This window comes from Hibiscus syriacus, unplaced genomic scaffold (genome assembly GCF_006381635.1).
Source record: "Hibiscus syriacus cultivar Baekdansim isolate YM2019G1 unplaced genomic scaffold, ASM638163v2 tig00110546_pilon, whole genome shotgun sequence".
NCBI classification, from domain to species: Eukaryota; Viridiplantae; Streptophyta; class Magnoliopsida; order Malvales; family Malvaceae; genus Hibiscus; species Hibiscus syriacus.
The window spans coordinates 94,382-108,135 of NW_024062773.1; the positions used below are offsets into that span (position 1 = coordinate 94,382).

Below are 13,754 nucleotides of genomic sequence, written 5' to 3' on the forward strand. Positions count from 1 at the left end.
TATCTTTTTCTGAGGATGAGATCCCTTCTGGGATGATTGGTAGTCAGAAGACTTTGCACATTACAGTTAAATGTAAAGGGTATGTGTTGTCCCGGGTCTTGGTTGATAATGGTTCAGCTTTGAATGTGATGCCCTTAGTGACTCTGAAGAAGCTTCCATTAGATAGTACACTTATGAGAACCTGTCAAAGTGTGGTTCGAGCTTTCGATGGGACTAAAAGAGAAGTGTTGGGCAAGATTGATGTTCCTCTGAATATTGGTCCAGCAACTTATGAACTGGAATTTCTCGTAATGGACATTATGCCTACGTACAATTGTTTGTTGGGAAGGCCTTGGATTCATCAGGTCGGTGCAGTTCCGTCCACATTGCACCAGAGACTGAAATTTGTGATTGATGGAAGGTTGGTATGTATTCATGCTGAAGAGGACATTATTTCTTCTGTTTCTACTACTGCTCCGTATATTGAAGTTGATGAGCAAGCCGTTGAGTGTTCTTTCAGATCGTTGGAGTATGTCAATGCTACGTTTGTGGCCGAAGGCAAGAAGATACCAAAGCCTCGATTGTCAAACTGTACCAAGATGGGGCTCAAATTGACTCTTGGAAGAGGAGTGAAAGTTGGAAAAGGGTTAGGTCGACAGTTGCAAGGACCGGTGAATCCAATATGCCCTGTTACTAAAAGAGATCGATTTGGTTTGGGGTATCATTCAACTCCGAGGGATAAGCTGAGGGGAATTAAGAAGGGTCAGGAAATGAGAAAGGCCAGATTGACTGGTGAAGACCTTAGTTGGGAACCCATGATCTTCCCGCCGTTGAGCAACATTTTCATATATGGGGGACATATGTTTCAAGGGAATTCAAGGAACACCGAGGTGATGGTTGAGAATGCCTTGGGAGATTTAGGCATTAATGTTATAACTGATGGTGAGTTTGAGGAAATGAGAGCTATGGGCATTTATCCTGCACCGCCGGGCTTCGTGTTGAACAATAGGACCGCGGAAGAACTGCCTGTAGTTTACAAATCTTTTACAGAGTAATGCACTGGAACTTTCTCCCTGTTGTTCATACCCTGGGGCAATAGGTGATTTTATGTAAAGGGTTAAGCTGTTTGTTTTTTCTTGCTTTCAATAAAAGATGCATTCTGTTAGTTCCAAATGGCAAACATTTTCCCATGCATTTCATTCATTCATTCATTCTTTGTTGTATATATGTATGTATTTATTTCTTTCTATTTATTTATATGGGAAAAGATCCTCCCATATGTATATATGTATATATATCTTCTCTTTCATTATTTTTTCAGGATCTCAGATATCAATAATATGAATGCCAATGACTCTGACCCGGAGATTGATTTCGAGAAGCCTATATGTCAAGGGGAAATCGAAGATTGTGATGATGATGAAGGATGTGAACTACCTTCTGAATTGCTGAAAATGGTAGAGAATTAAGATAAGTATATTCTACCTCATAAAGAGCCTACTGAGATTTTGAATTTGGGAACATATGAGAATAAGAGAGAAGTAAAGATTGGAACCACTCTGTCAGTTGGAGGTCGACATGATTTGATAGAATTGCTTCAATAATACAATGATGTGTTTGCTTGGTCATACGAAGATATGCCGGGTTTAGATACAGAATTGGTTGTTCACAAACTGCCAATAAAGCCTGAATGTAAGCCGATACAACAAAAACTGAGAAGAATGAGACCCGAGATGTTGCTCAAGATTAAAGAGGAAGTGAAGAAACAATTTGATGCTGGGTTTCTTAGAGTGGCTAAATATCCTGAGTGGGTGGTGAATATTGTCCCAGTACCGAAGAATGATGGAAAAGTTCGAATGTGTGTCGACTACAGAGATCTCAACCGAGCTAGTCCAAAGGATAATTTTCCCTTGCCACATATAGACACTCTAGTGGATAATACTGCTGGAAATTCTTTATTCTCTTTTATGGATGGTTTCTCTGGCTACAATCAAATTAAGATGAACCCTGAAGATATGGAAAAAACGACGTTCGTTACCATGTGGGGAAAGTTTTGTTATAAAGTAATGCCGTTTGGACTGAAGAATGCTGGGGCAACATATCAAAGGGCCATGGTGAAGTTATTTCATGACATGATGCATAAAGAGATAGAAGTTTATGTCGATGATATGATTGTCAAAGCTAAGACAGAGGAAGAACATATTGGGAATTTGAGAAAACTTTTTAAAAGACTAAGAAGATGCCAACTAAAACTCAACCCAAATAAGTGTACTTTTGGGGTGACATCTGGGAAGTTATTGGGATTCGTAGTAAGCCAAAAAGGAATTGAAATAGACCCAGATAAAGTAAAAGCTATTCAAGACTTGCCACCCCCACGAACACAAAAAGAAGTCAGAGGATTTTTGGGGAGATTGAATTACATAGCTCGGTTTATTTCGCAGTTGACTGAAAAGTATGATCCCATATTCCACCTTCTTCGTAAGAATAACTCAGGGGAATGGAGTGAGGATTGTCAAAGAGCTTTTAAAGCAGTGAAAAGATATTTGTCGAACACTCCAATCTTAGCGCCACCCATCTCAGGCAAACCCTTGATTCTTTATTTGTCAGTTTATGAAAATTCAATGGGGTGTGTGCTGGGGCAACGTGACCAAACTGAGAAGAAAGAAAGGGCTATCTATTATCTCAGCAAGAAGTTCACTGAATGTGAGACAAGATACTCACCCGTTGAAAAGTTGTGTTGCGCTTTAGTATGGGCTACCCGAAGGCTTAGACAATATATGTTGTATCATACTACTTGGCTTATATCCAAGCTTGATCCCTTGAAATATCTAATGGGTGTGCCTGCATTATCTGGAAGATTAGCTAGTTGGCAGATCTTATTGTCCGAATTTGACATCCAGTATGTAAACCAGACGGCATTTAAAGGAAGTGCTATAGCGGAATTCATTGCAAGCAGGGCTTCGGAAGAATATGAGTCGTTGAGCTTTGATTTCCCAGATGAAGATTTAATGGCTATTTCGGTAGAAGAAGCAGTTGCATCCACTAGCAAATATTGGAAATTGAACTTCGATGGTGCTTTAAATGCCTTGGGACATGGAATCGGGGCGATTTTGGTATCACCAGAGGGAGAGCATTATCCTTTCACCAGCCGGCTTAATTTTGATTGTACAAACAATATGGCCGAGTATGAAGCTTGTGTTCTGGGTCTTAGAGCTGCTGTTGAACGCAAAGTAAAAATGCTTAAAGTGTATGGGGATTCAGCTTTGGTAATTTACCAACTCAGGGGAGAATGGGAGACAAAAGATCCTAAGCTTGTAGAATACCGTAAGTTAGTTATGGAACTTGTTGAAGAATTTGATGAAGTAACTTTCAATTACCTCCCCAGAGAAGTGAATCAAATGGCAGATGCCTTAGCCACACTGGCGGCAGCGTTTAAGATGAGCGAGTATTCAAATATGATGCCCATTGAAATGAAGGCTTATGAGTATCCAGCCCATTGTTTTAATATTGAAGAGGAAGAAGATGGAAACCCCTGGTATTATGATATCTTGCAATATATAAGGTATCAGAGTTATCCAGAATAGGCTACTGAGAATGATAAGAGAACCATTAGAAGAATGGCATCAGGGTATGTGCTTGATGGTGAGACCCTATACAAGAAAAGTCTGGATCAGGTCTTGTTAAGATGTGTGGACGCGAAAGAAGCCAAATTGATTCTTGAAGAAGTGCATGAGGGAATATGTGGTACCCATGCTAATGGGCATGCTATGGCTAGGCAGATTATGAGATTTGGGTATTATTGGTCAACTATGGAAACAGACTGTATTAATTATGCCCGAAAATGTCACAAGTGTCAGATTTATGGAGATAGAATACATACTCCTCCTCATCCGTTGCATGTAATGACAGCTCCGTGGCCATTCTCAATGTGGGGCATGGATGTTATTGGACAAATTTCGCCCAAAGCTTCAAATGGCCATCGCTTCATTCTGGTAGCCATAGATTATTTCACCAAGTGGGTAGAAGCAGCTTCTTACGCAAATGTTACCCAGTCTACAATATGCAAATTTTTGAAGAATGAGATCATTTGTAGATATGGTTTGCCCAAGAGGATTATCTCTGATAATGCGTTGAATTTAAATAATAAGATGATGGACTCGGTCTGTAAACAGTTCAAAATAAAGCATCATAATTCCACTACTTATCGCCCAAAGATGAATGGGGCAGTAGAGGCGGCCAATAAGAACATCAAAAGGCTCATAGAGAAAATGACTGAGACCTATAAGGATTGGTATGAGAAGTTGCCCTTTGCTCTGTTTGTTTATCGAACTTCAGTACGGACTTCAACTGGGGCAACTCCGTTTTCTTTGGTTTATGGGATGGAAGTTGTCTTACCTATTGAGGTGGAAATTCCCTCACTTCGGATTTTGTCAGAGGTAAAGCTTGATGAGGCAGAATGGGTCCAAGCTAGGTATGACCAGTTGAATTTGATTGAAGAAAAGAGATTGAAAGCTATTTGTCATGGTCAGATGTACCAAAAACGTATGATACGGGCACATGGTAAGAAAGTTCGCCTTCGAGAATTCCATGAGGGAGATTTGGTGCTTAAAAGGATTTTGCCTATTCAGAAGGATTTCAGAGGAAAATGGATGCCCAATTGGGAAGGACCTTATGTTGTCAAGAAGGCCTTTTCTGGGGGAGCTTTAGTCCTAACTGAAATGGACGGATCAGAATTACCATATCTAGTGAATTCCGACGCTGTTAAGAGATATTTTGCTTGAAGAAGAAATAAAAGAGAAAAAATGAAAAAATGAGAAAAAAGAAAAATGATGGAAAAAAACGAAAAGGAAAAAAGAAGAAAAAATGGAAAAGGGAAGAAAAAATGAAAAATGAAAAAAGAGAAAAATGAAAAAAAAGAAATAAAAGGAGGGTTCAAGATGAAAACCCGAAAAGGGCGTCTTGGAACCAAAGGATGTCTCAAGTTGAAAACCCGCAAAGGGCGACTTGAGTTGAATTTGAAATTCAGAATTCGTGCATGGTGGAAGGTTCTGAATTAATTTTGGAAGTGGAAAGAGCTCCTGATATGGATAGTAAAAATGACAGTTGGTGATCAGGGATGAGACTAAAGATTAATGAGTCTCGATTGAAATAACCAAGAGAAATTGAATGCACATGAGATTCAATACTGGTTTAGGGCATCCAATGATAGAGATTTGGGAGTTTAGAAGTAGCTTCATACTCTTAAGCATCACAATTTTGAAGATCTTTTTGACAGAAGCTACGCTCGAGACATTCTAACGGCGTGCCAATTCAAAAGCATTTGCATTATTGATATTTGAAGACACCTACTCTTTTGTTCTTTTGCTTTTTCCAGTTAAAAGTTTGCCATTTAGTTGCCTAAAATTCTCTGTATTTATATAAATAAAGAGATGTATTTTCTTGTTCGTTTCCCTTTTGTAAGTATCTTATTTTGAAAAGTTAAAACATATAGCTTAACTTGAAGTACATGAGATCATTTTGTATTATTGTGCAAAAGGTTTTGGAGAATGCAGGTATTCTGAAGTTGACAATGGTTTAAACATTTGAGCTTGTGTGGTTACGGGAAAATGAAATCTTGAAGTTCGTAGAAAATTTCAGCCATTAAAAGATGACCCTAAGAGAGTGTTGTTTGTCGAGAAGTTGGTCAGGGATACTGGCGGGTTTCAAGAAAGAAATGAGCCAAGGTCATGTTAAGGCGAGAGATATGGAATTGAGATTGTCAACTGGGGTGAACTGGTCAAACGTTCTGTGCCCAAGATGAAGCCGAGTTCCAACGAGATCAAAGGAGATAGAGTTCCTTCGAAGAAGAAAGTGCATCAAACTGCATATTTGCATACATTTAGGCATGAATAGGATCATGGCACTCATAATTGCATGATGACTTAAGCATTTGCAGGTTTCCCAATGATAGTTGAAGATTGAAGATATTGAAGCATCGAGATTAAGATATTTGGTTTGGAGATTTTGAAAAGAATGATGTTTATACGAAAACTGAGCTAAAGCAGATTCACGTATCCAATGGTTTCCAGACAAGTTTTCGCGATGGAGATGGATTTTCAGAAATTTTCTCAAATCTTAAATTTTTGAGTATAATATTTTTCAAACATATATTAATGATTGGTAATGTTTGATTTTCAGGTTTGACCTTCAAAATAAGTAAATTATAAGCCTTCACGAAAGAGTAGTGAAGCAAACTCGTTTGTTGAAGATTGAGTCCTATACTCTCTGAAGGAATAGGGAGTGGATAAGTTCGTTGAAGATTGAGTCCTATACTCTCTGAATGAATAGGGAGCGGACAAGTTCGTTGAAGATTGAGTCCTATACTCTCTGAAGGAATAGGGAGCGGACAAGTTCGTTGAAGATTGAGTCATATACTCTCTGAAGGAATAGGGAGCGGACAAGTTCGTTGAAGATTGTTTGAGTCCTATACTCTCTGAAGGAATAGGGAGCGGACACGTTTATTGAAGATCGAGTCTTATACTCTCTGAAAGAATAGGGAGCGGACCCGTTTTATGAAGATTGTTTGAGTTCTATACTCCCTGAACGGATAGGGAGCAAACCCGTTCTATGAAGATTGTTCGAGTTCTATACTCCCTGAATGAATAGGGAGCGGACCCGTTTATTGAAGATTGTTCGAGTCTTATACTCCCTGAATGAATAGGGAGCAGACACGCCATTTGAAGATTTTTCAAGTCTCACTTATTATGAAGTTGCAGTGGAATGGGTTTCCCATGGAAATTGGTTGCCTTGGGACGAAAACTGGTGTCTTTAGTCTTTGTCCTACTTTTGTTGTACAACAGTGGACAAAGAGGGGCAGCTGTAGACAACCGTTTTGTCCGGTTTATAGAAAATCACTTGCAACCCAAACCAGTTGGAGGCCTAGTTCAAGTCCAAAGATCCAGCAGAGTAACTTCCATTCCATGTGAGAATCCCCTGGAAAATAAAGACGGTTATGAGGAGTTAATAAGCATAAAAGTGAAGTTGGTGAATAACGGGTCCATGATCAAGGGAAAAACAAAAAAAATGGAAGTTTTTTTATTGGAATTAACCACCAGACACGGGAGGAGATATCAGCAAGGAACAGAGACAGAACCAGAAAAAAAAAAGAGAAAGGAACACAGAGCCAAAAAAAAACTGGAACCAGCCGAAAGACATCAATAATTAACAGAGAAAGCAAAAAAAAAACTGATTCCCCATCTATTCTTCTTACAGTTTAGAAACAACGAAAAATGTTGAAGGTTCTACTGCACGATTCTAAAAAAGGAGTGTAAAAGCTGTGTCAACAACATCCAGGGATTCAGAGATCGAACGGTGTAATCAAGATCTTTCCTATTCTATTTTTTCGAAAGCAATACCATTAATTTGTAAGTAAGTTATGTTTCATTGTTTTTTTTTCCTGAAAATAATGCTATGTATGGTTCTTTAATTTTCTTTTGAAGCCGAGAAAATAAGAATAACAGAGAAAGAAATTAGAAAATTACCTTAGTTGTGGATGACGATAGAGTCTTGGTGGCTCTGTCTTTGGTCTTCGGGGTCGAGTGTTGGAGGAGAAGAAGAGAGGCTGGGGAGAAATGATAATTAGGGATTTTGTTTTAGTCTGAGGGTTTTAAAATGAAGCGTCAAACGACGTCGTTTAGAGGAGCTCTCGCGTGTGGATCATTTTCAGTTTAAACCCTTCCATGTTTTGTTTAAGTACATTTTAGTCCATGGTTCATTCTTTTAAACGTTTCTGATTATGGTATCAATCTTTGCGCGTGTTGCATTTCAGTCATGCGTTGTATTGTTTTTAAGTTTTTGTTACTTTACATATTTGGCTTAGATTTTTTCTTGGTTTCCATTTTAGTCCACAATTATTTTAGAGCTATTTTCGCACTATTTTTACATTGGTTGTGTAATTTGCGGAACCTTCATTTTGGTCCTTGAACGAATCTTTTGCACCCTTTTAATTTGGTCTTCATTTTTATGAGTGCTTTTCATTTTAATCCTGAAATGTTTTTATACGTTTTATTTTTGAAGTATAACTTGTAATTTTGGTTATTTGACAATTCAGTCATTTTGCTTGCTTAGTTTAATCTTATTTTATTTTGGTCCTTCATGGTAATTTTGAATATGAAATCGAGTTATTAATAATATGTTTTATTGTATATATTGTTTTATTCTAATGTATGTTAATGTCGTAAATACATATGATTTTTTTTATAGATTTAGAAGTTTGTTTGAGTGCATGGCATATTTTAATTAGTTTTTGCATGACATTATTTTGCATAATATGCATGAGAACATCATTTGCATAACTCGACCATATGACATAATTGGATTAAGGGTAATATACTTTTAATTTAAAATTGTTTTAAGTGGGCAGTCATAACTGATTTGAGGTCTGCTTTTAGTGATTTTAAAATAAAAGTGTATCCTGAAAGTGAAACCAAAAATTGATTCGTCACCTAAAATTTGGGAATGAAAGAAAATGAAATGTTTGTTTATTTAAATTTATCGAGAAAAGGTTGTTATAACTTTTAAGATCTGGTCTCGATATTTGTAAATAATCGAACATTCTTTATCTTTCTAAAACGACTCGGTAATTTTAATTTAATTTATTTGAGTGCTTTTGAATGTTTTAAATTTACATTTTTATTTTATGGGATCAAAAATCAAAATAAATTCGAATTTGTAAAGTTCATTGTAAAGACGTTAATTAATCGACTAGGTACCGATTTAGGGCGTTGTGGGGGTGCTAATCCTTCCCCACACGTAACCGACTCCCGAAGTCGGATTTTGGTAACGCAGACTTCAATTTGTTGTTTTAATTAAAATTAGTTTTTATTTAAAATGACAAAGCATTTTTTGGTGCCCAATCACACTCTAGTCAAAGATTGGTGGCGACTCTTCAAACCGTATTTTTCGATCGTAAAGGAAATTCAAAATTTTTCGAAACGAGAGATTTTTTTCGCATTTGTTTTTAAATTAAAAAGGGACAATTAAGAATTAATGTGGTTTTCAAAATCTCACCTTTTTTCACCTTTAAGAAAAAATCGTTTCGACAAATACATGATGAAATTTGAAGTTTAAATTGTGAATTTCAAGGAGTTTAAGCACTAGTGACACAATTTTATTAATTTTCTTTAGCTTTACAAATGAAAGGGTAAAACCTAATAATTAAATATATATATATAAACAAACACTAAATGAATATAAAAAAGACCGTTAATTGAACATATAAACAAACGTTAAACGAACATATATACAAATGTTAAATGTACGTATAAACAAGTACTAAATGAGCATGTTCGTGAACAACAAATAAACGAACACGGACACTTTTAAGAAGAAGAAAAAAAACACAAACATGATATTAAAAATTTAAACGGACACAAATGGGATATGAATAACTTTAAAAATAAATAAACGAACACGAATATAATCTTATTCGTTCAAATTCAGTTCATTTACACCCCTGCGAGTAAAACCAGCTTATTTTGCCTTCAACGGATAATCTGGATCATCCTGATTTTTCTGCAACATTATAACCTGGCAATTTGTTAACCCATATCGAGTTACTGGCTGATGCTAAGGGTGTAAAAGCAATTAAATTGTAGTCAACTGCTTCTGCAGTCCTCATCTTTGTACCCACAAAATATTATCTAATATATTTTTTATTTTCTGAAAAAAAATTAGGACAAGTTGTTAAAATAGAGTATAAAAGAATAAAAAATTAATGATAAAATAGAATTTACAAAAAGTGATAATTCAAGAAAAGAGAATTTAAAGCTTAAACTCCATTAAAACTTAAAATTAAACTATTAATTCATATTGATTTAAATGAATTTTAACTTGAATAAATTTATATTTAAATAAGATTTTTTAAAGACTCCAAAATACTTGGACAAAATTGAGAACACTTGCGTCCAACAAATACCTGTACCGGAATTCAGCTTGTGAGAGCATCTTACACTCAAATAAGACGGTAAGGATGAGAGGATGAAGCAACCAGCAATAGTTGCATGATAGCTTATAAACCCAGAGTATCGTTAATGTACCTTACAACTTTATATGGTGAACAAGGACTGCAATGAGATGATTAATGTATATGTTACGGTTTCGGATTCCGCAATCATCATAAAAAGAAAATAGATGACGAAACATCACCTGGTCTACCATCCTAGTCGACCTACAGTGGCAACCGGTATATTACCAGACATTCTTAATCAATTGACGCGTTGAGTGAATCATAGCCAATACCTTGAGCAAATGCAGCTCCCCATCTTTAAACTCGCAGAAATAATTAGGGCCCAAAATAGCATCAAGAAGAACCGACCTCTTGTCTTGCTGGAAAGTAGGCCAGCCAGTGGCAGAAAACTGGAGGAGTTGATATCACCTTGCGGCAAGTTGAAAGAAAGAACAACGTTGACACTCCCATTTTTGTTATACGTCCAGTCCAATCGGTTGCCAGAAGAAGCCATGTCTGTTATTCTTATCATGCCAGCTGTAACACGTACAGAACTGGAAGCTTGTGAGGCTGCATTTAGCTTGTGCATTACGTCTTTTGAAGGAAACTCAGAGGCAAATGCAGGAGGAGCAGGAAAGCTACCCAACATTTGACTAGCTTTTTTAATAAATGGATACTTGGTACCTATACCACAAATAAGGCACCAAAAGTGAGCTCAAACAAATACAAACGTTCCGTAAACAATGGCATTAAGAGCTAGGTGGTTCCAAACATCTTACCGAGTTCAACTTGTGTGGTCTCCAACTCTTGCCTTTTAGAGGATGCTTCACTATTCCTGTGTTCTTCAACATGTTTACTTGAATTAAGCACATGTTCAGTTCCTTCATTTGTATGCTGTTATCAATAAATAATTTAATTAGAAACAGCATAAATTTTCTGCGTCTACTACAACGAGAAAACAAAGACAGGAGAGAACTATATACCGTTTCAATAAGAGGTTCTTCGCCAGAAACAGGAATCTCACTTCCCATAATTTGATTATAATCAAAGGCTAACAACTGATCATCAGCATCATCGAATGAAAGATATTCACCAATGTCAAAAAGATCAGAGTCTGGGTCAATGGGGTTTGAAAGATCATTACTTTCCAGGGGATGTTCATCAATGGTTGGAAGATAATCACTAGCATCCTGGTACTGGTCTTCAATTACATAGTCCGTGGAAAGTATGTTTTCAATTGGTTCAAGCACATATTCATCCTCGACTGGTTTTACATATGTAACTGTCGCATTAGGCTCTTCTTTAAACTCAATCGAGTGTTCAGCACGGTTGCTTGATTCACCATAATAGAAATTGGAAGGGAGCAATGCATTCTCAGACATATTGTCTGATGGCTTTTGATTGTCTTCACTAAACTCCCTTGAATGATCCATATGGTTGCTTGATTCCTCCCCATGGTAGACACCAATGTCAAGATTCTGTCAACAAAGCAACAATAATTACGATCATTCATCTAGCTGTGAACCAACTCATTCATAGCATGAGCGTCTTACCCTATATTCACTAAAGCTATAGTGTCTCAAAGATTTCATAAGAACAAGTCAGGTGAGCAAGTTTTTCTTTTCAACACGAAAAAAGAAGCCTGGACAATCAAATAGCTTGCCTAGGAACATTTACTAACTTATCTTTATATCGTTCAGTATCCTATAAACTTTCACTAGTTACAGTCATTTCAATTATATTGCAAAGCATCATCCAAAAGAGTTTATTCAAATTTTAAAACATAACAACATAAAATATAGCAAAAACAAAGTTTCCGAGCACAAGACAAGCCAAAAACATAACACACCTGATCAATATCATTTACTTCAACAAACGCCTCATCATTGGCAGCCACTTCATAGACTGCTGCATCATGTTGACCAGGCACAATAACTGCCTCATCATCCTCCCATTCTTCTTCGATAAAGGGTGCCCCATACTGCTCCCCATTCTTTGGCCCAGACCCGCTCTTCTGAAACACCCTACACAAAACAAAAGCATCCTTCCAGCCCCAACAGCCCAGTGTTAAATACCAAACAAACATCAAATCTCAAATCGCCAAAACACTACAACAAAGATTATAATCTTTACCTGCTGAATATCTTTCGCCAATGCCTCATCGGTAAGGCGATATTCATGCATTACCCAGTTAGTCCGTTCACCGCGTGGGGCACGACCGTTATGGTAAACATGTGTTTTCTTCATGCCAACCACTCTTTCCCTAAAGCGAATTGCACGGTCCTTTCCAGTTGTCTTCCAGTAGCCTCTCTCAGTTGCCCTATTGGTCTTCGACCCATTTCCATGTTTCTTGTCCAGTGCACTGAAAAAGTACCACTCCAAATCCCTGCTCTTCAGCTTTGACTTATCTATTGAGAAGAAAATATTGATTTAACTCAACAAACTTGCTCAAAAATCTAGTTTTATATAAAGGAAAAACTAAAATATGCAACAGATAAAGGCGGATATATATACATACATACATATATATATAAACCAATTTCAAGAATTATAGAAAAATACCTTAAGAATGCGTACAACGTAAAGTTTAACCCGAAATTAGGAAGTTAAATGTATAATTAAGCAATTAAAAATTCCCAATTTTAAAACCTAAAACAAAATGCAAAGAAGCATTTCGCTGTAAAAAAAAGAAAAAGAAAAAAAAGAGTATCTTCAACAATCAAACCTCAAGCGAAATTTTGAATTTCCCCTAAAACCCATGAATCAAAATACAGTTAACCGAAAACAAAAACCCTAATTTCAGAAGTTAAAATTCCGATCAAGAAAAAAAAAACTTAACAGAATATTCAATAACCAAACAAAGGAGAATCAAACCGAAAGGGAAAAAAGGAAATTACCAGGGAGATCCCAAGGTTCGTATCTGTAAATATCGATAACAGAGATCAAATCAGAAGAAGGCTTCTTCAAGATTTTCCTTTTTAGGTAGTAACGAACGAGTTCCTCGTCGGTGGGGTGAAACCGGAACCCAGGAGCTAGCGAGGATGCTTTGTCACGACCCATCTACTCAGAATGAATGGAATAAACAAAGTTCAGGGCTTTTAAGGAATTGGGTAGCTTTTCAAAGTTCAGATATTTCAAAGAAAATAATTTTGAAATATGAAAGTTTTACCGAGTGCCTAATGACTGCCGTGCACAGCGGAAAAGTTTTAATAAACTCGGTTACAAGTTTGGGTGCTGAATTAATTATTTAAAGTTATTAAAATAATTTTATTTAAATAATAATTTATATTACTATGGGTTTGTTTAAATATATAATTTAAATAAGATACTTACAAATTATTTGTTTTAAAATGAGTGTTAATTCTTTTATATATTTTAATTTCAAGTAGTTACGTTTGTGATTAGACATGTTATTAATGACTAAAAAATATTTGTAATAAATATTATCTTGTAATCACAATAAAATATTAAAATATATTTTTAATATAATATACATATTTGGTATTATTTAACATATGATTACATGTTTGATAAATTAGTGTGACTTTAAAATATTCGATATTTGGATAACTATTTTGATATATTGATACCAAAATTTCTAAGCAATAAACTTATTTTTATATTCAATTACATAATTCGGTGAGAACTAATTTTTTTGGTGTAGTAATATAAAATCTGATATTTGATCACAAATGTTGGTTTATATGGACAAAATTTTCATACTAATTTATTAATTTATTAATTTATTAATTTATTATATTTAAAGGGTGTATATATCACCAATAAATTA

The 13,754-nt window shown here is 35.9% G+C and overlaps 1 protein-coding gene across 1 annotated transcript; it reads right to left on the reverse strand.

The window, feature by feature from the left end:
• Positions 1–9,989: 9,989 nt before the first annotated feature.
• On the reverse strand, positions 9,990–13,085 carry LOC120130328 (NAC domain-containing protein 78-like). The gene is made up of 6 exons (XM_039147582.1): positions 12,862–13,085; positions 12,098–12,372; positions 11,814–12,008; positions 10,948–11,442; positions 10,744–10,858; positions 9,990–10,648 (listed from the first exon to the last, which is right to left on the reverse strand). Exons 1-6 carry the CDS (start codon positions 13,022–13,024, stop codon positions 10,245–10,247), a joined length of 1,647 nt encoding a protein of 548 aa, XP_039003513.1. The 5' UTR covers positions 13,025–13,085; the 3' UTR covers positions 9,990–10,244.
• Positions 13,086–13,754: the final 669 nt, after the last annotated feature.